Below are 24,533 nucleotides of genomic sequence, written 5' to 3'. Positions count from 1 at the left end.
GTGTTGGGGCGCCAGGCCTAGGTCCAAACACTGGCCTCACAGGTTTCTTGTCATACAATCTTATGTAGTCTGAGTCTCCTCCTCCTGCTTCCAGGTCTTAGATTCTTTATCTGTAACATTTGGCTGAGCATGCTTGACCACCCTCGAAGAATGACCATGAAAATAGGATGGGGATAAGATCCAGTCTTCAACTCTCCATTATTCACTGAGTAACTTTATGTGACAATCTATACACCAGATGCTAGACTAGGCATTAGTGAATATATCAGACCGCTTTTGCTGCATGAATGCTACATAAATAACATTCACAAATCTCACTAGCACACAGGGCCCATTAATTTTGCTCATGTGTCTGAGAGTCTGCTAAGGATTAAGGTCACGCAACAAATAAGGTTGTCTTGTTTAGGCTGGGCCTGCCTGGACCGCTCTGTTCCCTGTACCTCCCCCCTCTCTAGAGCAACATGCTATCTAGAGCCTAGTGCTGTCCCAGCAGAGAAACCAGAAACACAAGACTGCTCAGTCCTAGGCCCCATGACAGGCATACTATGACTTCTTTCACCTCATTTGCTTGGCCAAAGTAAGGTAGATAATCGGTCGGAGAGTGCAGAAATGTGATCCACCCTTTAAAGAGGAATATGCAAAGATCCCGAATGTGTGACTACCAGATGAGCTAACAGATGGGGATCCATCAGGCAGGGTCTCTGTCCTTTGAGGAAGCCTGCTGCATGTTCTCATCTAGGAAAGGAGTCCCTAGAGTTGTGCTGCTCCGATGGGTCAGGTTTTCTAGAAGGTTCCTATGGCTGCAGAGGCCAGGGGAAGTTTTCTAGAAGGTAAGAAAGTAAAATCCCAGTCATGAACCACATTAAGATGCTTTGGTCAACCACGGATCATATACCCAGCAGTGGCCCCGTAAAAAGTGTATTGCTGAATGACTTTGTTGCTGTCTCAGTTTGTGTAAGTGCACTCACTGACATTTGCAAAATGATGCACTTGACTAATGACACACTTTACAGAACATGTCCCTGTCATTAAGCCTTGCAGGCCTGTGGCTTCTCATTGCTTAGGTACAAGACTCTGGGGTGAGGGAGGGTGGAGGCAGAGCAGCCTGCTGGATAGATGGGAGATCTGTACTGTCTCATCATGAATGAGACCCGGTTGTTAGAACCCAGGCCCAAAGTTCAGGAATCCCAAGTTAGGTCCAGCCACACTCACCCCCAGGTACCAAATCAAGGGACATGGTACAGGTCGGAGGAAGGAGATTGATTACATGGCAGCCATGGGCAGACAGCACTTCAGTATGTCCTCAGCCTTCAGACATTGACTTCAGGGCCTAAGAATGGCTTCAGGTTAGGTAGAACTGGGGGCAAGGAGTGGGAGGAGTGTGTGTGGTTGAAACAGTCGCAGGTCGCTGGCATTGGCTGCTTGGCCACCAGCTCAGTCTTTCTGGAAGAGTTGCAGAGGTGCAGTTCCTGCTCTACCATTGGGACGAGCTGCCTGCCAACTGGTCTACTCCAAGATGATGGTGGAGGAGCAGGCACTGCCCGTTTGCGGGGCGGGTTACCTCCCTCCCAAGACACCCTGTCCGTCGCTCTTCTCTTTGGTGGAGCCCAAGGTGGCTGAGAGTCTCTGCACAGAGAATAGCTCAGATGGAAGGGCAGAGGTATGGAGTTGGTGGGGGAGGGGCCTTTCCCTCGGGGCCCAGCCTGAACGTCTTTTCAGTTGCTTCTCCCTGGGCACGCGAAGAGACGGCCCTGGAGTGGAAGCCACTTCGGGCGGCTGAGCGGACGGCAGCCCGGCCCCGATCCACTCTCCCGCTTCTCACACGCACCCGCCTCACAAATGCTTGGGGAGGGGGCTTCGGGCCGCAGGGTGTGCTCTGTGGGGTCCCTCCTGGCTAGGAGGATGTGTCAGGCCCCAGGCCCGGAGCTGGGGACGCTGGGGATCCCCTCGCCAGTCAGAAGCAGGTGTGTTCTTTCTTGCACAGGAGTCCTGTGTGCAGTCACTGCCCTGGCAACCATGGCGTGCCACGAAACCACCACCAGGCCTTCTTTTCTCTTCATGGTGTTCTTACCAATGCTTAAGGACAGTTGTCTTCTTCTGAGGGTGGGGGGAGATGAAACTGAAGCCCGGATGGGTTAACGCTGCTCAGATTTGAGCCTACATCTGCTTCTCTGCCCTGGATGACTTCTGGCCTGGGTGGTGGGCACTGCCTGTGGGGAAAAGGAGGGAGGGGGAAGAGGGGAGGGAAGTTCCTGCAGTGAGTAGCTGCTCACTTCAACAGCTTACCTCTGGAAGACCTCTCTCTCTCTCTCTCTCTCTCTCTCTCTCTCTCTCTCTCTCTCTCTCTCTCTCTCTCTCTCTCTCTCTGAGGGTGGAAAGATGCCCACCAGTACGCCGGCTCAGCAGCAGTAGGCAAGCTCTTTCAGGACAATGGAAGGCTGGAAGGTGGAGTGTATTCCAGGAAAACACAGCCCAGTATCTCTCCCCCATCCCACGTTGTGCAAAGGCTGCAGCAGCCCTGGCCTCGGTGGCACAGGCTCTTCCCTCCCCCTCCTCCTTCACTCTGGCCTCAGCCTCCCTGTGCAAGCAGCTCTAGTGCTCTTCTATGCCTCATGATGGCATGTTGACAGGAGTCCAACTTACACTCTCTCTCTCCCCCTCCCTCTCCCCTGCCCTCCATATTCCTCATCCTTTCTCCACCTCTGAATTTTCCTCCTTCCCCTTCTTCTACCTCGTATGCAGGCCCCCATGTTTCTTCACCTTCGCAGTGGTCCAGGTGGGTCTTGCAGGACAGGGAGACCAGCTGGCAGGCGGGGAAGGGGGTGCTGGGCGGACGGGAGCAGGGAAGGCACACGCCCAGGCAGAACTGCCAGGTGGCCCGCAGCGGGCCGCAGATGTGCTTCTTGCCTGAGACAAAGCGAGCAGAGAGGGTGCTGGGAAGAGAGACGCACACCCAGTGGTTTCCTGTGCCGTTCCCATTCATCACGCCGCAAAGAACGAAAATGGTGGGAAATCATTAAAATTACAGATGGCGAGATTAAGTAATTAGAATTTGGGCTAAAGCAGATGTTCGTAATTAAGTGTTTATTTCATTGAATAAAATCCAGATTGTAAGAACGATTCCATGAGATTTTAATGATGCCCACCCTAGAATTACATTGGGGAGCAGAGTTTAAGTTCAGAGAGGTTCAGGGACAAATGGGCATCCAAGAGGATTCTGGGAGCCCAGTGGTCCAGGGACAGGGGGAGACGGTTCCAGGTGTGTCTAGAAGATACTGTTATTTTCGTTCAAGAGGCAAGGGGACCCAGCCACCACTCCCTGAGTCGGAATGGACCCATCTCAATTTAGACCGAGTCTTTCATTCCCCGACACAATTTGCAAACAGCTCAAAAGAAAATAACAATGAGGAAGCAAATGAAAATATAAAAACAAGAGAATCAAGGGTTCCTTGCCAAACAGCATTCTGGTGCCAAGAGAGGCGAGAGGATTTTAAATGAGGACTGAGCAGTTGGGGGGCTTGGTATTTAGAAGAGACAGGGACAGGCCGAGATAGCAAGGAGAGATCTGGGAAACACGGGGCGGGATCACAGAAGGGAAACGAGATGGAAGCAGAGGGAACGGGGTGGGGGGAGCAGGCGGCAGGAATACCATCCCCCCCAAGTGAACTCAGACGTGAGGCTGGGGCGTGGGGGGGGGGGAGGGAGACAAATACTTGGTCGTATAGAAGCCTCGTTTCCCTGACTGCTGTTCCCCAGTGCTTCCCAGAGCTAAACTAGTAAATAGCAGCAGAGGGAGAAAGCAATTAGGAGAGCAAAGAAATGCTTCAAGATGGTGGCCTGGAATAAAGCAGGCAGCCAGCAAGCTATTAGACCCTGGGAGAAAGCTGGTGATGGGCAGACAAGCTAGGGAGCGAGAGAGGCAAGTTCTCAGAGGAGAGAGGAAGGTCCAGGTGAAAGGCCTGCGTGCATAGCTGGCCGCAGCCTGCAGAAGAGCTGTGTGTGAGGTGATGGGAGAGGACGCCGGGGGAGCGGTCCTGAGGGTGGAACTGCGTGGATGCTCAAGGCTTGGCAGGTGTCAGCTCCGCTCAGCCCAGAGCCTCGTGGGGGCACGTGCCCTAGGCCACGCCCCGGAGGCCTGGGGGAAATGACAGCTTCCTTGTCTCTGCCTGCGGGGACCCCAGCTGGAGTTGTAATGACTAGAAGCCCTCGGAGAATTGGGAAGGCCCCACAGTTACAGGTGTCCAAAGTCACTGCAGACAGCCACACACTGGGCTCTCCGCATGCTCCATCACCTGCCAGGGAGACCACAACCAGACTAGCAACAGCTAGGCGGGGCAGGCAGGAGCAAGCTGGGGAGGCTGGGAGGGCGGGAGAGAGGTGGCCAGGCCAGCTTCCTGAGTCTCTCAGACACATAACTCCCTGAGGAAGCGGGACCTTAAAGAAGGTGGGACCCAGACCTCCCTAGGAACCAGCTACAAAAGTTGTGGGGATCGCCAAGAGGTGGGGATCCCCAGGACCTCCGTGATGGTTAGAATGCTCTCAGCTTCCAGTAGCAGAAACCCACAGTATTACAATTCCTCGAGCAAGGCCAAGTGTGGTGACTCATGCCTATAATCCCAGCTACTAGAGAGGCAGAAATAGGAAGTTGGAGGTCTGGGGCCAGTCAGGGCAAAAGTGGGAGATTCTATCTGAAAAAAATAAACAAAAGGACTGGGTGTGGTGGCTCAAGAACACTGTCTTCACAAGCAATAGGCCCCAAACTCAGTCCTCAGTACCATCAGGAATTTTAAAAAAGAATGAAATGGCATGTGCAGACAAGACCACGTGACGTTCCTCGGTGTAGCGAGCCTCCAGAGTGATGGCTGGCAACCCTTCCCTGCTTGGTCAGGGCAGGGGGGCGCGGGAGGCGTCCTGCAGGGGAGAGAGCCTTGAATCAAATAGAGGAGAAGCTTGGCGGCCGCGGGGAGGAAAGAGTGGAAGAGAGGGGTGGAGAGCAGCCCAGGACTGCGGGGTACACAGGTCTCCACGGTGCTGGCCATGGAGCAGGCGCCCTTCCCAGCTTTAGTCACAGGCAGAGGTGAGATGAGGGGGGTGGAGAGCCGGGAGCAGGGGTGGGGAGCAGGGGAGACACCGTCGCTACCGGATGTACTAGACAAGAATAGCACGTCCCCCTTTCTTCCCCTCCTGGTTGTTTTCTCTCTTCCTTGCCCTCCTTCTCCTTTCTTCTTTCCTTCTTTGTGTGTGCTTGCTAGTACTAGGATTTGAACTTAGGGCCTGTCCCTGAGTTTTTCTTTTGGTCATTTGTAGGGCTTGAACTCAGGGTCTTGGCGCTGGCCCCAAGGTTAGTGCTCTACCACTTGAGCCACACCTCTCCCCCTACCCCCCCCCCGGCAGTTAATTGGAGGTAAGAGTCCCATGGACTTTCCTACCTGGGCTGACTTTGAACTGCTATCCTCAGATCTCAGCTTCCTGCGTAGCTAGGATTACAGGCATGAGCCACTGGTACCCATCTTCTCCACATCTTAATCCTTCCCTCCGTCTGCCTCTCCCAGTTGTCCTCAGCTCTGCTGTTCGACGCCGTCTATGCCGTGGTGACTGCAGTACAGGAGCTGAACCGGAGCCAGGAGATCGGCGTGAAGCCGCTGTCCTGTGGCTCTGCCCAGATCTGGCCACATGGCACCAGCCTCATGAACTACCTGCGCATGGTGAGGAGCGGCTGAGGGTCAGGCCCTGCCCAGCCTGGGGGACGGGGAGGTGGCAGGGGGGCAGGGGATGCTGGGTTGTAAGGCTCCAGGCTTCCCCAGCACAGCCCTGTATGCAGTCACCCGCCGGGACCCTGGTGGAGTCTCATGGATCCCATTTCCCCACTAATCTGTAAGGCCCACTGAGCATCGAAGGCAAGCGTATTCCAGAGGCAGCTGGCCTCGTCTAGTAGACTATGAAGAGTCCCGAAGTCTAGGCTTGGAGCCTCAGTGCTGCTTGGGCTGTGGTCTTTACACAGCTGGAAAGGGCCAGGCTGCAGGAACCTGTGACAGGGCTGGGAATTGCAGGCTGCAGACCTGGAGTTTGCCTTCCCAGAAGCATCCTCACTTCCTGCTGCCCAGAGAACCAGTCCAGTGACAGCCCAGGAGCTACAGGGGCATCGTCTCAAGCAAGCATCCCACCTGCTGTTAGCTCATGGAGTTAGTGGGTTTGGGGTGTTGGGTGTAGGGCTCCCCACCTTCGCACCCAAACGCTGTGGCTGGGAACAGGCAGCCGAAGGAGTCTTGAGACCCTTGAGTCCTTTCTTAGGCTTCCCCAGTTGGCATGTGTCTGCCCCCCAGTGCTTGGTGCTAAGTGAACAAGGGGCCTATTTGGTGCTGTAACTCACTCTGTCTTGGACAGGTAGAATTGGAAGGTCTCACCGGCCACATTGAATTCAACAGCAAAGGCCAAAGGTCCAACTATGCCTTGAAAATCTTACAGTTCACCAGGAACGGGTTCCGGCAGGTAAGCCCACAGTGGTGCGCCCACAGACTTTGCTCCTTTCTCCTGTGTCTTCCCTACCTCCTTTCATTTCCCTACTTCACTCCTCCTCCTCCTTCTCCTCCTCCTCCACCGCCACCACCTCTTGTTCTCCATGGCCCCGATCCTGTCTACGGGAGGAGTCTGGAACTGGACAGCCATGCCAAGTCCCTCTCTGAAGGTCTCCCCCCTCCCCAGCCCTCTGGCTGCAGGGAGGTTTGCACTTTGGACCGCATGCATGTGAGCCAAGTGCTCCACTGAGCCAAGCCTCCAGCCATTTTGTTGATTGATTATCTTTGGGACAGTCTTTCTTTTTGATTGATTATCTTTGGGACAGCGTCTTACTTTCTGCTCCAGCAGGCCCCTGGATGTTGATTCCCCTGTTTTAGGCCTTATATTTGGAATGACAGGCACACACTACTAAACCCGGCTTCTTTCCTTTGAGATGGAGTCTCACAAACATTTCTGCCCCAGTTGGTCTTGAACTGTGATCTTGAGACCCCTGGAGACCAGGCAGTGGGTAGGACTCTTCCTCCAGGAAGAAAACAATAAGAATAAAGGCAAGGGTGGCAGATTAACTGACTTTTTTGCTCAGTCTGGCCTTATACCATGACCTCCCTAATTTCTGCCTTCCAAGCAGTTAGGATTACAGCCGTGTGCCGCCATACGGGCCCAACCACATGATTTTTAAGCAAGGACAATAACCACCATTTTGTATATGTTCCTGGATGGGGCAAGCTGACATGGGGATGGAGTATCACAGAGCGGTTGTTCCTTTCATCTAACACTCATTTACTGAGCACATACTGTGTGTCAGGCAGGAAACAAAGCTGAGAATGGCAGAGAGACAGTTCACAGTGTGGTGAGGGAAAGTGACACAGAGGTGCAATTTGGGGCCATTAAACTCAAATCATGCCCTGGGGCTCATCTTCCCTGAATAAGGAAGCAGCCAAGCTGTGGGAAGTTGTCAGTCTGCTTGGGGGAGGGGGGGAATGGGAAGTGAAGCTCCATTAGTCTTTCTTGCAAGGTAATATTAGAATGGCACTTCTGTATGCAGTCTCCCTTCCAGATACAAGTTTTTTTAAATTGAGGGAAAGTATCTGGTTTTGTGGACGCTGTATCTAGTAGGACAGATGACAGGCAAAGAAACACATAGGTGACATGGTGGCTGTCAGGAGAGGCAAGTGCTTCCTGAGGAAAAATGCACCAGGGTTGGGAGAAAACAATGGCGGAGAATCAGGCGGGTGTATGCTCCCTAGAACCCCGTCTGGACATTCTAGAACCTCCCCTTGATCTCCAGCCTGCTCTAGTGACCTGGGCAAGAGCTTACTCTCTTCTAGCTCCCCTCCTATCCAGCAGCAGCAGCAGCAGCAGCAGCACCCGCCCTCCCTTCCTCCCTCCTCCCTGATCCGCCCTCTACGTGGCAGGCCATCTGTCCAGAAGTCCCTCCTCTCTTTCATTCTGCTTCCACATTAACGGCCACTTAGCCTGGCCACTCAGGCCACAGGCCTGCCTGCGTCAGCCATAGGAATCCCATCAGTCCTCACCCCTACCTCATGGCTCCCAGACAGAGAGTCTGTCTACTCCAGAGTTTTCTTTGTAGCAACCATTGCCCACTCCGTTGGCGGGTCCATTGGCAGTATACAACATATAAATGTGCTCGAGAATAATCTGTGGCATTGGCTTGGAAATGTGTATTCTGGGCAGGAGGTGAAGGTAGAAGCTTGGTTCGAGGTCAGACTAGGCAAGAGGTTAATGGGCATAGTGATGTGTGCCTGTGATCTCAGCTAAGCTGGAGGTATATAGGTAAAAAAAATGCATGAGATCTTATCTGAAAAAAAAACTAAAGCAAAAACTCGGAGGCATGGCAGATCTATTGCCTAGTAAGTGCGAAGCCCTAAGTTAAAAAACACCATACCTAATTCCCAGGCTCCGCAGCGGTGCTTTTTGATTTAGCAAAACTGGGTATGCTCAGGAGCATCTGGACGAATGATTAGAATATAGGTGGACCCCGGCTTACCTGTCCTGGTGCAGTAGGCATGCTGAATATTTAGAATTTCTTCTTCATTGTGTGTGCCAGTGTTGGATACACTTGGCCTCGTGTGACCGTGAAGAGGACAGTGGCTTTGACCTTCAGCTGTCCTGAGGGATGCCCCCCTGGCTGGTCTTATGAAGTAGAGGGCGAGATGCCTCCTAATGACCCATTTTCCTTCGCCGTGTCTGGCGACTGTCCTGCTGCGTGGCTGGGAGTACCGAGCAGAGACTGCGTGACCTGCCGTAGGCACGGATACAGCTCTGAAGTGCTGGTCCCCAGGTCCCATCCCAATCACGGCCCAGCGTTGCCTCTTGATGGGCAAGGATGGAGAGATGCTAGGGAGGCAGGCACAATTAAGGAGAGGGGAGTGCGGGCGTCTCTCCCAGCCCCATCCAAGGTGACGCTGGCGGGCGGGGGGGGGGGGGCCAGGGCAAGGGACTATCATCTGAGGACATTTGGTGTACAGACCACATGAGTGCATGGCATGGATCAAGTTCAGTCCTTCGGGTGTTGGGTCCTAGCTCACTACGAAGACCAAGGATAAGGGGCGAGGCCGGAGTTCACGCTTGGGTTTGTTTATCTTCAATGCCCAAGTTCTGGGCTTTCCTGCTCTAAGCTTTTCCTTGCTCCCTGGATGACCCCCACCCCTACCCTGTTCTAGGCTTTTCCTCACTTCTTAGACACCCCTGCCCCCACGCATTCTCCTCCTCCAAGTCTGCTGCTTCATCTCCACTCATGGCCACGGATGGCGCTTGTTTCTAATGGCCTGCCAGGCTGGGCTTTCTTGACTAATGGCACCGCATCGTGTGGCCTTGGCTTTATTCTTTCTCTTCCATCTGGGCGAGTGACTGCTCAGAGCTGGGTTTGATTATTTAGAAAGCACCATGCGGGGACCCAGTGGGTTGTAATTGGTAAAATGTCTGAACCAAATGCCATAATTCCTGCCAGTGGCTGATTAAAGGATTATTACCATTTTAAAAATAGTCTTTCAGAACTCAGGGCTATTTTTTTACTATTTAAAAAATTACTATTTTGATTGGGCTTAGAGAGTGTTCTCTGCCTTGGGCCTCCGCTGGAGGCTGTTCTGGAGAATGCGTCCAGTACGGTGTCCTGCCGGTCACATTCCAGAGCTTGGACTACCTCCTGATGACCTATTGATGGGCACAGAAGTCTTCACCCCTCAGTTTCTGCCTGTGAGACCAACCATGGCCACTAACCACTATATGTTGAGTAGCTTTAGAATAGCACTCTCTCCCTTCTTGTCTGTGAAAAAAAAAATCCTCTTTGAAAGAGGCTGGGAGCCACTTGGGAGGCAGAGATGAAGTGGATTGAGATTTGAAGCCAACCCATACAAGTTAGCAAGATCCCATCTGAACATATCTGTGGGTTTTGGTGGTACACACCTGTAATCCAAGCTACCCAGGAGGCATTGGGAACAGGATCTAGGTCCAAGGCTGCTCTGGAGAAAAAGCTCAAGACCCTCAGGAAAAAAAAATAACTAAAAGCTAAAAGGGCTGGGGATGTGGTTCAAGTGACAGAATACTTGCCTAGACCTGAGTTCCAAGAGAAAGGAAGGGAAGGGAAGGAAGGGGAGGAGAGGGGAGAAGGAAGGGAAGAGAAGAAGGAGGCTAGGAGAGAAAAAAAGAGAACAACTCTAGAAGGCCCTTAATTTCCTTCCTTTAACTTGGTCTAAAGATCAGAGAGTCTGAGCAGCCCCCAAGTGGCTGTTAGTGCTGTACTAAGCACACCTTTCATCTGAACATGGGAAATGGCTTAACAGGCCCTAATTAAGCCTTGGGGTTTGACATCCCCAGCTAAAGATGAGATCTCCTTTGTTTGCACCCCTGTCGGCTCTCTCTGTGTCACAGGGCATTCCTCAGTAGACAGTGGCCACAGGCAAACCCTCCACATTTGGCCTGCGGGATTCGAGGATGCAAGGCCCCACTCCCGCTGTCTGGAGTTTATGCGTATGCCTCCATCCAAGCAAAACCAGATCTGCTCTCTCGCGCTTGCCTGTGGTTATGTGGAGGGCTGGCGCTCCTGACATCATAATAATAGCTTAACATTTATCGTCGCCTACATGACGTTCCGTGCTGGGTGTTGTGCATACATATTTTTAAATGCCTATCTTCTTTATCAATGCTGCATGAACGCTCTCTTCTCGTAGGTGGAAAAACTGAGGTGGAGAGATAAGAAAATGTTCCCACGCTCACAAAGTCAGGAAGTGGCAGACTCAGTTGAGTGAGGAGGGGTTGCTGTCCCCAGGGTTCAGAGCCTTTGCATTAGAGCGCAGGACATGTTGATCAGGACAGTTCTGTGTGTGTGTGCGTGTGTGTGTGTACGCATGCATGTGCTAGTACTAAGGCTTGAACTCAGGGCCAGGATGCTGTTCTGTAGCTCGTACATTCCAAGCTCTTTCATTCGCTCTACCACTTGATTCAAAACTCCACTTTCTACTTTCTTGACTGGCTTTGAGCTGCGATCCTCAGGTCTCAACCTCCTGAATAGGTAGGATTCCCAGTGTGAGCCCCTGGTGCCTGGCTTCTCATTTAATCTTCAACTCCAGTCAAGGACATTCTATCTTGGGCCCATGATGGCCCCCAAACTCTCATTGAGAATCTTCTGGGCCGGTGAACTTGCCACCTCTTTTGCAGCACATTCCAGATTTGTCCAAGCACTGGCTCAAACTCCGCCTCCTCGATCTGCCCTCTGGAACAGCCTGGAAGATTCCATTGCTTCCTTCTCAATTACCAGTCCTTCAGATCTGCGCCGTTTGCTTTCACTCCATTCAGTCTTTCATTCTGGAATTTAACCTAAGATGTTTTTAACATCCACTCTTTGTCAAAGACTGGAGATGGAGGGTTGATTATGCAGCGTTCACTTAAGAGCTTCTGAGCTTTGGGAAAAGGCAAAAATTTCAGCCAGCTTTTACCGTGACGGATTCTAATTATGCTCCTCTTATTTTCTCCTTCCCTGAGCAAGTAGTCCTTACCCTATCTCAGCATGCCATGGCTTGTAGCTCCCTTACCCCAGATACCGAGAAGTGTATCTAGCACTCCATGAAAGCACGAGGTTCCAGACGAGGCTGGCAGCCTGGGTCTCAGACTCTGGGTTCACCGCTTGCCTTACGCTGAGGCTCAGTTTCTACTTTCCACATTAGCTGGCTCCCATTCTAAACTCTGAGCCCTGGGGTCAATTAGTTATGCTTCCCAACAGACTCAGCCAGTTCTGTGCACACGGACTTTTCTTAGAAGCCAAGCCATCCATTTTTGGACCACTGATCCAGTAACTTTGTTCCTATGGAGACAGAAAGCCCAGTGGAGCTGGCCGGAGAGGGCTAACAGAAAGCTTAATGAATGGTAACTGCACTTTGTTTTTCAAAGCAGATGTAGCTCAACTTTCAAGGGGCTATGCTGTGGAATGGTGTATGTGAGGACCTGGAGCACCAGGAAGGAATGGAGCACCAGGCAGGACTGGAGCACCAGGCAGGAATGGAGCACCAGGCAGGACTGGAGCACTCAGGAACTAGAACACTCAGGCAGGGACTGGAGCACTCAGGACCTGGAGCACAAGGCAGGAACTAGAACACTCAGGCAGGGACTGGAGCACTCAGGACCTGGAGCACCAGGCAGGAATGGAGCATCAGGCAGGGACTGGAACACTCAGGACCTGGAGCACCAGGCAGGAATGGAGCACCAGGCAGGACTGGAGCACCAGGCAGGAATGGAGCATCAGGCAGGGACTAGAGCACTCAGGGTCCTCTTTGGAAGAGAACTCAAATCTAACTTCATCCCCCTTGATGCCATCTTCCCCTAACAACAGTCCAGCAGAGGCAGGCCCGACCCCTCTGGGGAAGGGGTCCTCCGATAGGGACGGGAGCCGCTGCAGTTCTTTTTTTTTGGTTGGGGGGGGGTCTGGTCATGGAGCCTGAACTCGGCCTGGGCGCTGTCCCTCAGCTCTTCAGCTCCAGGCTAGCGCTCTACCACTTGAGCCACAGCGCCACTTCCGGCTTTTTTTTTCTTTTTGCTTATGTGGTGCTGAGGAATCGAACCCAGGGCCACATGCATGCAAGGCAAGCGCTCTACCACTGAGCCACCTTCCCAGCCCCACTGCAGTTCTTATTTTAGCCTTGACAGTGGAGGTCTCCAGGAAGTGGCTTCTTGACTTGGGAGGCGGTTTGTATAGACCTGCGGGCGGGGGGTGGGGGTGCTCCTGTCCCTGCAGCCCGACTCCTCCCTCCACGTCAAAGCCATCAAGCACAGAATAACACAACACTCCAACACACCCTGCCTGCCAAATGAGACCGTGCCACCTCTGCCATTGGGGCGTTGGAGAAGCAGCGTGAGGTCCCCCGTCCCTGACACCCCTGCCCTCTGCCCAGCTTCTCTCGTCACGAGCCACCTCCATCCATGGCAGCGCTCAGAACAGCCCTCAAGGCGCCACCAGGCTGCGGTGAGGAAGACATTGGCAGTTTGAAGACAGCGCTTGCCACAAATACGCAGAGCCTTTGAAGCTGCGTTTGCCTGGCCCTGGCCCAGAGCACTGGGGTTTGGTTGCTGGAAATCAACAGCCCCTCATGCCAGTTCCCCTGCCCAGGGACAGACCCAAGTGCCACCCCCCCCCCCAGGGACAGACCCACAAGCCCAGGCCAGCCTCTGGCGTGATCTGCGCCCTCCCCCAGAGCCCCACAGAGCAGGGCTGTGACTCGCTTTGATGTTCTAGAAGACGCAGTTGGCAAACCCACGTGAGGGATGTGGTTTGGGGCTGCTATGAAGGTGCCTGAGAAATCACTTATTTCTTCTTTTTAAATTAAGAAGCAGGGAGACATTGGCACAGGGCTCTAAGTCATTGATCCCCTCGCTTAGAAGGTCGTAAGTTCTTCTAGCTGGAGGTCGGTCAGCTTGGCCCATTTTCCTTCCAGACAGGGATAGGTGAGACCCTCACTCCTGCGTCTGAAGCCTCCCAGTGACCCTGTTTGCCCTCAGAGTGAGATGCACCAGGCTTGCTTCTCTCTGATCCTCCTCTCCCACCCTTCCCCATGACAGATACCCGCGGCGTATGACAGCCCAGGCTTTTGCCCAGCTAGGCCTGCAGGCATGCCCAGGCCTCTGTGCCATCTCCACTCATCTACGCTCAGCTCTGGGCGTGGGCCCCACCCCTAGAGACCCCAAGCAGCAGTGAATAAGGGGCTGGGGCGTGCAGAGCCGGCCTTGCTGGGTTGGGGGAGGTGGGTGTGTAGGGCACTGGCTTCGGGTCTTGAGCAGCTTAGAGTCGGCAGAGATACCTGGACAGCCCCAGGACTGGGGTTTTGTCATGAGAATCTTCTAAAGCTCCTGCTCCTCTACTCGCTCAAGAGAGCTTTCGTGTGCCAAATGTTCGGTTGGCCCAACTGTTTGTTCTGGCATTTAAAAATTTGAAATGAAGGGAAGTTCTCCTCTGGCTCATTAAAAGATCTCCAGGGCCAGACAATGGCCCAGCCATTCAAGAGGTAGATGGAGATCAGCAGGACTGAAGATCAAGGTCAGCCTCAGCAAAAAGTTGGGGAGACCCTATCTGGAGAAAGCTAGCACCTTGTGGTTCATGTCTGTAATCTCCTCTGGGCAGAGGACTTTTGATCCAAGGCCAACTTGAGTAAAAAAACAAGACCTTGCCTGAAAAATAAGGCAGAAAGGGCTGTGGGCATGGATCAAGTGGTAGAGTGCCGGCTTAGCAAGGGTAGGGTCCTGAGTTCAAAACCCAGTACTGAAAAGAGTAACTTTCTAGCACCTTTTCCTGGGGCATAGAAGAGAGTGAGATCAGCCTCCCCGGCACTCAGAGACCAGGGTCCAGAAGCGGAGGCCCTGGCTCTGGAAACACGAGACCTCGAGCCTTCCTCCTTCCCCCCTTCCCCGGGCCCCCTGCTCATCAGCTTTGGTGGAGAATTCACTCACTGCCGAAGCCGATTCACACACCAGCCGGCAAGAAAATCACAGCTACTCAAGTTTTTGAACAGGGTGCTGCTTCAGGGCAGAGGAGCAGAATCTGAAGGCGCTGCGTTTTAAGTCTGTTTCTTGTATCGTGCCTGATCACGCTTCTCTGGAGAAGTCTGCCAGCTCCCGAGCACTCCTTGCCCTGCCTCCATAGCCAGCTCCTGCCTGGGGGCTAGAACAGGGCAGCCTGTCTCTTGGAGCAGCCTAGGACAGCCCAGCCAGCTCCCAGGAGAGAAGAGCCAGCCGGGCGTGGACTAGAGGTGGGGCTGCAGACAGGCAGGTCAAGGACCAAGTGGGGAGGGGGAGGGGAGGGACGCAGGGGCTGGGCGGGTGCAGACAGGGTGGAGTGAGGAGAGGCCTGGGTCCCAGCACTCCCCGTCCCTGGCCCTCCGTGTTTCTCCATCCCTTTGCAGTAAAATAGGGAAGATGAATGTCATCATATCTGCTTCATGGGTGTCATAAAGTTATTGAGATCAAAATGAAACATTGTTTATGGCAGGGCTCTCAGGATTCTGCTACATTGTGCAAATTTTAGTTCTGTTGTCTCACAAGGAAATGTCTAACTATATATCTCTCTATCTTTGTTTGCAAGAGTCCCAGAATCTCATTTCTAGCCTGGCACACACCATGGGGAGGGACACAGCAGGGGGAGGGGTCATCCCTCCCCCACCCAGGGCTGCAAGGACTGGTCCATGCCATCCAGGCCCCGTGTAAATCCGGGCTGCCAGGCCGGGCAGCCCCTTCTCTGCCGCTGGAAGCTTTTCACGACCTCCCCACCTCGCTGCTCCTTCCTCCTTCCTCCCCGTTCCCTGGCATTGAGTCCCTCTTAGCAGTGGCTCTGGGTGGCTGTAGCCTTTACTCCTCCAGCCCAGCCTAGCATGGCACTGCTCTGACAAGAGCAGCTGATAACCCCCAAGTCTAAACCTCCTGCATCTTCCCAGAGCTTAGTGAGGCGGGGTGGGGTGGGGTGGGGTAGAGCCACCTGCTCTTCCCTACTGCAACCTATCACCGGGCTAGGGGCTGGGGCTCTGTTCTCTACCAATCACTGCGGAGACTCAGAAGCCACGCCCTCCTGCCCACAATCCCCCACACTCCTGATTTCCAGGACAAGGGAGTAAAGACTTCCCTCAGCCTGGAAGCTTCATTTAAAACCCTGGGTTCCCCTGGCACCTGCCACTCAGAGCTCCACGTCCTGTTATTATTACAAGTGCTTCCTCACTCGGTGGGTGGACCCAGGGGAACCAGGCAAGCCCTGTCTGTGTCATGATTTTTGGCTGTAATTTTCTTAGAAGATGAAAAATCTCCAGCATGGTCCAGCTCTTAGTCTTCTAGGGCAGAGGAGTCTTTCTGTTGGCCAACTCTGCCAGTAGAAATAGGAAGGAGATGGCCGGATCGTCCCTAGGTGCTCAGAAAGAGAGAGTACGCAATCTTTTTACTATGTTTTTAAGAAGAGGGAGTTGAGGAATGGGCAAAAGAAATCATTCGATTCCGTTATTTTCATTTTTGTTTTGATCACTTTTATTGGAATTCTGTGGAATAAACATCCCTTCTGACCTCCCTTAGAACTTGTGTCCACACAGAAACAGAAGAGAGATCTAAGCATCCTCCAGTCCTACTTTGGGAAGTTAACTTCTGAAAGCCTGAGCCAGGGGGGATGGGGCAAGTCCATTAAATTAGTGAGCCTGTCATCGGAGCTGGCTTGTGCTTTTCTTTCGTCCTCGTTGATACTTACCGATCACTGGAATCTTTGAGAACAGCCAGAGGGGACTTATTCTCGGTGAGAAGTGAGCAAGTTCAGTGTCACTCCCTAGAAATTGGAGATGAAGGACGGAAGTTTGAGCACCTTTTGGCCAAAGCCAAATATCCAGGTACAGACAAGGACAGTGGATCCTCGTTATCTGTGGGTTCTGTATTTGAAAATCTGACTGCTTGCTAAAGTCTTCGTGTAAACCCCAAATCCAATGCGCATGGCAGTTTTGCAGACAGCCAGAGTGGGAACACATTTGAGTCATCTGATGTGTACTCTCCCAGCGGAGGTTGAACTGGGCAAAATTCTATCTTCCCGTGCAGGGCTTTAACTGTCAAAAAGCATCCTTTTCATGGGATATTGAGTGTCACATCTTTGTGCTCCCCCCACCCAGTTATGCTTCTGTTAAAAATGAGTCCTAAATGCAGTGTGCTCCTATGTACAAGAAGGCTGTGGGGGTCCCTACAGAGAAATCCATCCTCAAAAAGCCATGTGCGGGTATCAGCTGCAGTGCTGTTGTTTGCTGTTAGTCCATCAGCAGCCTGTGTGAAATGAGGTGTTTGTAAACAGAAGCACGGGTAAAATAACAAGGTTATAGATGAACCAGAGATTCATAGGAGCCTGTCCCCATATTCCCCCCGAGAGCAAATGTGTGAGGCCAGTTTATGAACCGGAACTGCTGGGAATAAGGAGGATCAGCTGCAATGAGTCTCAGCCAGGAGGGGAGACCCGCTGAGCACACCTAGAGGTAGCTGCAGTTTTTCCCACATGGTCTTTTCTCTCTGAGCTCGCTGTCCTGCTCTCCTGCTCTTACACAGTGAACTAGGGCCCTGCCCTTCTGCTTCTTCTGCTGTTGTAGAACCTAGATCGTGCATTCCTGGGGTCATGTTTAATACTAAAAGATCGGTACACCAGTCGGTTTGAATCTTCACAAATGCATCTTTATGAAGAAGAGTCTGTGCTCGAATACCATCAGTGTTAGGGACTCACTACCTGTGGGGACATTCTATTCCATGTTGGAAAGCTCGTACTATTAGGGAATTCTTCTGCTGGACAGACTGTTAGGAAAAATGGAAGAAGGAATAGGCCAGGCTCAATTCTCAACAGGCCAGGAGGCACAACAGCGAGAGGCACACACCTTTCCGTGGGTGTGGAGGTTGTGCAAGGGGTCTGAGCAAGGAGACAGAGGCTGTTGAAAAAGCCATTAGGGCTGGGGGAGGCCCATAATGGCCTGTTGATGGCCAGGCTTAGGTTGGGTTTGCCCTGTTTGCATCAAGCAGTCTGCACGTGTCTGGTGTAATAGGGTGGGGGTCAGGCCTTCACAGACGTCTTCCTTACTGAAGCTTCTTCCTTTGGTCCTTAGTTCTCCTTGGGGCCACATAGCTGTTCTATCTTTTCCCTGATTGCTTCTTCTCAGAGGCTCAGAGTGGGCTTTGGGGGGACAGGTTGGAAAGGGGTCTTCTCATCCTGATCTAAGTGGCCATGTGCTCTTCCTTTGTACCTGTTTTCCACCTCAGAGTTGCCCACAGCTGTTCTCATGCAGCCAGGTGATAGAGGAGTCCCCAGAATCTGAGTTCAAGCCCAAGTTTAGTCCTTATTAACTGTGTTACTTGGCCTCTCTCGAGTCTCGGGTTTATTCATGTATCCAACAGAAACTGGTATAAAAGTACCTGTGTTAAGCAGTTATTGTTTGTCTAAGCCTGCGTTTCTCGGTGGGAATGGTAACAAGGTTCTTACACAGAATCAGGAAAGCGCACGTCCTGGTGTCCCCACAAGCAAAAACATCAGTAAGTGTTTGAAGATCTGATTCTGGAGCGGAAGGACTGGCCCTTCTGTAGAATTCAACTCCCTCCCCCCAAGGAGCTAGGTCCCCAGTGGTGCCAAGTGTGTAGAACAATTGTTGAAATGTACATAAAATATTAACAGTTACTGTGTGCACACACACCTATGGAAGATGTGAGGAAATTCCTCGGGCTCTAAAAATGAATCCCCTTTTACCTGAGAGAGTACAAAGGCAAAATGAGAGCCCAGGTCTCTAGGCAGGAGAGGGGGCAGGGGGGGTTGAACACTGTAGAGTCTCCAGGACTTTCCAATTAGCAGCAGCAGCATCAGACCCAGGAACGATCATTAGAGGACTTCCTGGACCTCCAGGATTAGTCTGTGATAACTAGGAAGGAAACCAGAGCCTAGGGCTGGGGACCTCAGGTCATCTACTGCTAGCTCTGGCAGGAAGCAGTGGTGGATCTCTGTCGTCAGGGTGCTAGATGAGTACTCCCTCAGTGGCCTGAGCTACGTGGCCGGGCCAGGTGTCAGACACCTAATTCCGTTATGGTTATTGCCTCCCCCAGGACCATGGACAGCTCCAGACAAGGCGGCAGAGCCCATTGATTCTCCCCTTGGCCCCACCGACTTCTGGTCTAAGCCTTCCTCCCAAGCATTTCTTTAAGCTTTGTCCCCCGTGACTCCACCCAGGGGTCTTGAGTACAGGTCCCGGGGAGACAGGGACTGGAGGTGCTTCAGCCTCAGGGCCAGCAGTGACCGCCCACACTGAGAAGGAAGGCAGGGTAAATGGATGAACTTACAGAGGAGCAGAAGCTCAGGCAAGCTGCCCTGGGCATTACGCCGACACTGGGGCAGCGTTAGATCACCGCCCGTTGTCATAACTGGCTTCTTAATGGTAACATTGCACATTAAGGTAAAGACGCATATTCTGTTTAAGAGGACAAAGGGACTTGTCATTCCTTTAGAAGGGCTTTTTGGAAGAATGCTTTTGAATGCATAATTAAAATCTCCACCATATAGTGCTTAGAGGAGCAGAGTGATTATTAATTTATATAGATCTGCGTTCCTTGCCGTTGTTGGGGAAATCCTACTTTCTAAGCACGTAAAAAGCACATCCCATGTCGGTCATATTTACCTAAGCTTTCATGTCTGACGAAGCCCTCCTAGCAGAGCCTGTTCCTTCTAACAGCTCAGATCAGCCCCTAGGAAGACCTCACACGTGTTTTAAATATTGAGATCCCCACGAATCATCCTATTTTTGTCTACTCATCAGTTATGGGATTTGGATAAATTATTAACTGGGGTGAACCAGACACTCGTGGCTCACACTGATAACACTAGCTATTCGGGAGACAGATCCTGAGGATCAAAGGTTTCTGTCCAGCCTAGACAGAAAAAGTCCTCAAGATTCCCATTTCTAATTAACTGGCAAAAAACTGAGCTGGAGGTAAGGTTCAAGTGGTAGAGTACCAGCCAAGCTAATGAAGCCCTGAGTTTAAGCACCATTCTAGCAATCGTGTGTGTGTGTGTGTGTGTGTGTGTGTGTGTGTGTGTGTGTGTGTGTGTGTGTGTGTGTGTGTGTGTGTGTGTGTGTGTGTGTGTGTGTGTGTGTGTGTGTGTGTGTGTGTGTGTGTGTGTGTGTGTGTGTGTGTGTGTGTGTGTGTGTGTGTGTGTGTGTCTTTGTCAAGTGGCAGAGCCCGGGGCATGCTGTGCAAGGGTAGACACTGGTGATGTGCTGAAGAAGGCTGACCCCAGCCAGCTTCATTCTATACCTCTTCCCAGCTTCGTGCTCCCTAACACCTTGTTGGCTCTGATGGGAGGGTCGACACCACAGAAATTGGCAGGTGCCATAAATCAGGGTCTCTTGTTTTTCCAGGAGAGCCCGTTTTTTAAGCATTTCCTGGCTCACATGGCGGGTACTCAATCACGATTTATTTCTCCCTCTACCCCAGCCTTTCCCCGTGACCCTCTTTGTCATCGGAGCTGCTTGCTCTGTGTGCTGCTGTACGGCAGCTGGCCTCAGAACTGCCATGGCTGGTCCCCTCTGCTTTCTGATTTAGTCCATTTGGCCAGGGAGTTTCAGCATCTGCATTTCTAATGCAGATACTGCTCCTTCAGAGCCCGACCTCTAATCCTTCTGGTAAACTAAGTCCCCAGTGAGCCCAGCCCTGCCGCTCAGGGCCCTGTGGCACGTGCTGAGTGCGAGCACTAACCTCCCCAGAGTCTCAGAGGCAGTCATTTGTACTTGAATCTCAAGAGATGGGGGAAAAGGGGCTCAGAGAGACTCGGTGACTTATGTGCTGTCACACAGCTCATTCACAGAGAAGACAGGTGACAGCTAGGTCCCAAGCACTGGGGCAGCCGCCGGGGTGGCATGTATGAAGGGAAGCTGGACTCAGGTGGGCTCACACTAACCTAGTGGGGTCCTTTCTTCTTGCCGGCATTAAGGTAGAAAGCTGGGCACCTTGGCTCAAACCTGTAATTGTAGGTGCTGGGGAGGTGGAGGGGATGAGGGGATCGCCTGGGGATAAGGAAGTTTGGAGTGAGGACTGGGTGTGTTTGTTGCCCTGCTGTGGGGAAACACATCTCTGGGCACAGTGGTGACAAGGGGGGGGGGCACAAGAGGTGGATTGGAACCCAGCAAAGCGAGACCTGGCCTTGAAAAACAAATCAACACACAAAGACACTGGAAGCCAGGCTCCAGCAGCCCACACCTGTCACCCTAGCCACTCAGGAGGCTGAGATCTGAGGAGGGCAGCTCAAGCAGGAAAATCCATGAGATTCTTACTTCCAACAAACCAGCCAAAAGCTGGGAGTGGAGGTGTGGCTCAAGCGGTAGAGTGCCAGTGTTTCACAAAAAAAAGTTAAGGGACAGTGCCCAGGCCCTGAGTTCAAGCTCCAGTACCCAGTAGGCACGCACACACACACACACACACACACAGACACAGACACACACACACGACTGAAGGTGTGGTTCAAGTGGAAGAGCACCTCCTAGTGAGCATGAGATCCCAAGTTCAATCCCAGTACTACTGCCCACTAGAGAGAGACAGAGACAGAGAGAAAGAGACACACAGAGAGAAGCAAATGGTATTGAAATTAGCAGTGGCTCGCTCTTTCTCCACCACAACCTTGTGGACGAGCTCAAGCCTGCACATGTGGGCGGTGTTGACCACTTACAAAACAGCTGTTTCCACCAGAGGCTTTGGGGCGGGAGTCAGCAGGGTGGAGCAAAGGGATTTGGCTACATGCAAAGGCACAGCTTGTCAGTGATGAGAAGCTGCCCTGCCCACCCTGGCACATGTGTAGCATCACAGGTGCCCAGGGGGTGTGGTGATTAGCCCGTATCCCAGGGCACCTGGCTCTGGCTCTCTGCTTCCTTCCCGCTGCCTTTTTGCAATTACATTGTGCCAGGGAATGGCTGCCAAACCGCTTTGTTGGATCTGATGAGTTTATTAATTTCTTGAGGGCTAATAGGTGGGTGGGTGGGAGAGTGCATGGCCGACTGGAGCTTGGGGGCTAATTAGTCTCTTTGCCAGGTCCCCAGAGGTGAGGGATGGGAGGCTGTGCTGCTCAGGCTGTCAGTTCTGACTCTGGATGAATCATTTCCATCGCTGGCTCCTCGCTTGCGTCAGCCGAAGGAGGCCTTAGCGCAGGCTGTTAGAACCGGATTGCTGAGACCAGCGGAGGTGGGAAGGTGGTCAGGGGGAGCTGCGGTCTTCCCAGCCCTGCGGGTGTGCCATGTAGGCTCAGGGCATCTAAGGAGTCGTCGCTGAGCATCCGGGTGCTGACATCCAGCCGGCCGCTCTTTATGTGTGAAGACCAATGACAGAAAGCCGTGTCATCTGGAGTTCACACTGGCTGGCAGAGTCCCTGAGAGCCGTTTCCTGGGAAGCCTGCTTGTTCCCCACCCTAAGTCTGCATCAGGGAAGACACAGATGTACGAGTCAGAAGACTGGGTCCAAACCTGCGCCACACATACCTGGCGTTTCTTCCTGAATGAAATAGAAGCACCACAACAAGGCCCAAGGATGACAGGAGGATTCAGAGGTGCTGGAAACAGTCATCTGGTACCACAAGTGTCCAGTAGCTATGACCCTGTCCCTCTTTATGTGCAAATTCCTCACCTCCCACCCTTTTTCCCTGAAGAGAAGGGGAAGAAGACAAGGTCAGGCAGTGGTGAGGCCTGGCTGCTCAGTTCGGAGAGTCTCTGGGACCTCCCCTCCCTTCTGCCCATGCCTGCCCCTCTGGAGCAACCTGCCCTCCTGGCTCCCAAAGCCCAGAGGAAGACGCTGGGAGTGGCATAACTAAGGCCAACCGCTTTTGTTGTGAGCCCTGTGGGCTAGGAGGGGAGACGAAACTGTGCGAGAGAAGGCGGGAATGTGTGCCTGAGGGTGCGGTGTGCAAGGTGATCTGGGGGAAGATTCACCAGGAGTTAGGGGCCCAGGGCTCAAGCTTCAGGCCTGTCCGCTGACCTCTGATTCTTTCTCTGAAAAGTGGGGCTGGCTGGCTGGGCGACCACACTGGGTCCGGCTCATTTGTGACCCTGCACCGTCTCGGTTCATGGGGCCAAGAGTGAGCCATGGCTTCTGGATGTTGGAGCTTCTAGAAGAGAACACAGAGCATATCCCCGGGAGCAGACCCACATGGCATCTTGGGAGTCGAGGGAGTTTCCCAGGGAAACTCCCTGCTTCTGGAGAGGCCTGGTCCAGGCAGTGTATGGGTCTCATCAGGGCTCCAGCCAGCTGTCAGCTTTCTCTCCTGGCTGGTCCCCTTAAAGGCTTAGCCACAGAAATGACTTACCAGGGTCTCCCACTAGTAGAACTAACTCTATTGGGAGTCTGTGTCTCTGTTTTATATATTTACAAATTGCTGATATGTTCTCTATATTTCCACAGTGTTTGCTCATAACCTATTTATCTAGGGATTGTATAAAATCTGTTCCAAAGGTAGGCCTTCATGGCTAACTTCTGTAATTCTAACTGCTTAGAAGGCTGAGAACAGGAAGCTCACAGTTCAGGGCCAGCCTGGAAAGAACTGTGCCCTTTCAGTTGATAGCAGGGCACAGGGGTCTACACCAGTCGAGCTAATTACAGAGGAGGCTGAGTTTGGGAGGATCACAGTTCCGGTCAGCTCCCACAGAAGAGTTCTCGAGACTCCATCTCAGGGGCAGAAAGCTTGGCGAGGTACCAAGAACCTATCAATCATCTCAATCATCCTGGCTATGATGGAATGCCTAAAGCAAGTGGATCGTGATCCAGGCATGCTCAGGCAGGACGAGACTGTCTCAAAAACAGAGGGGCTGGAGGCATGGCTGTGCAGTATAGTGGGAGGCTCTGAGTTCAGACGCCAGTATGAAAACAAACAAACAAAACCCATGTTCCATTGGAACAAATAAGCTAATAATTCACTACCTTTGAGTTTAGTCTTGGGAGTAGTCCAAAGTCTATATATCATACGCTTAAAAACGGGTCAAGAGATCAGATCTCAGGTTAAGTGGTTTTACCACAGTAAAATAAAACGAAAGGCAGTGCAGACAAAACACTAGAGAAGTGGAAGGAAACCTTATTGAGTGCCCGGTTAAATCTATCTTTGACCCCAAGTGTCCATATCAACCCCCCTGTGTCAGGCGGGTGAGGGTACTTTCTCAGGAGGGCTGGAACTTTCCTGAATCTGTGGTCACCCATCCAGTCCAATATTGTCAAACTGGAGCCCATGCCACCTGTCAGCTCTGAGAAGAATAGAGGAAATTATGGTGGTGATGGGTGAGCTCAGGCCGGGAGGACGGGGGCTGTGGGGGACTTTGGTGACTTTTCTAAACCGTCCCAGCCAGCCAAATAACCCACCAGGCCTCTCCTCACATGTTCATCCATCTGTACCCTCAGCCATTCATTAAATAAAGACCTGGGATCTACCAGCTCCCTCCACCCACCTCCTTCTCGCCCAGATAACTGGGTTTCTTGCAGCCACACAGCACAATGGCTCATCCCTACCCCAAAATAATGCTGTTCCTGGGAACTTACTCGCCCCCCCAAATGGGGGGCTAGGGGAGGAGAACTTCTGTGACCTGCGTTCCATTCCTGATATATCGTCATTTCCTCGCCCGCCTTTTCCCAAGTCGTCACTCCTTTCTTCTTACCCTAGCAGCCCTCCTCTTCCCCCAAGCCCCTGAGCCCTGTGTGAAAGTCTCCTCTGGGAACGCCCCTCCTCCCGGCTCTGCCCTGGGCAGGCGGGTGGCACGGCCTGCAGCCCAGGCTCCTCCAGCCTCTCCGTTCATCTCCGCAGATTGGCCAGTGGCACGTAGCAGAGGGTCTCAGCATGGACAGCCGCCTCTATGCCTCCAACATCTCGGACAGTCTGTTCAACACCACCCTGGTGGTCACCACCATCCTGGTAAGCAGGTTTTCCTGAGTCTCCCAGCTGCTGCTCTCCAGGGGCCATGGCCTCCCGGGGCCAAGAGCTCACAGGCTTCACAAGAAGGGAGCGCTAATCACAG

The 24,533-nt window shown here is 52.6% G+C and overlaps 1 protein-coding gene across 3 annotated transcripts in view; it reads left to right on the top strand.

The window, feature by feature from the left end:
* Positions 1-24,533, top strand: part of LOC138810355 (glutamate receptor ionotropic, kainate 4) — a 301,458-nt gene that overhangs the window by 223,345 nt on the left and 53,580 nt on the right. For all 3 annotated transcript variants that reach the window (XM_069997405.1, XM_069997403.1, XM_069997414.1), the window contains 3 exons: positions 5,553-5,705; positions 6,385-6,489; positions 24,323-24,430. In XM_069997405.1, coding sequence (XP_069853506.1) covers positions 5,553-5,705; positions 6,385-6,489; positions 24,323-24,430 — 366 coding nt within the window. The remainder of the gene's footprint in view (positions 1-5,552; positions 5,706-6,384; positions 6,490-24,322; positions 24,431-24,533) is intronic.

This window comes from Dipodomys merriami, unplaced genomic scaffold (genome assembly GCF_024711535.1).
Source record: "Dipodomys merriami isolate MVZ:Mamm:240054 unplaced genomic scaffold, mDipMer1.0.p SCAF_103, whole genome shotgun sequence".
Taxonomy (NCBI): domain Eukaryota; kingdom Metazoa; phylum Chordata; class Mammalia; order Rodentia; family Heteromyidae; genus Dipodomys; species Dipodomys merriami.
This window is presented reverse-complemented; position numbering and strand designations above follow the sequence as displayed.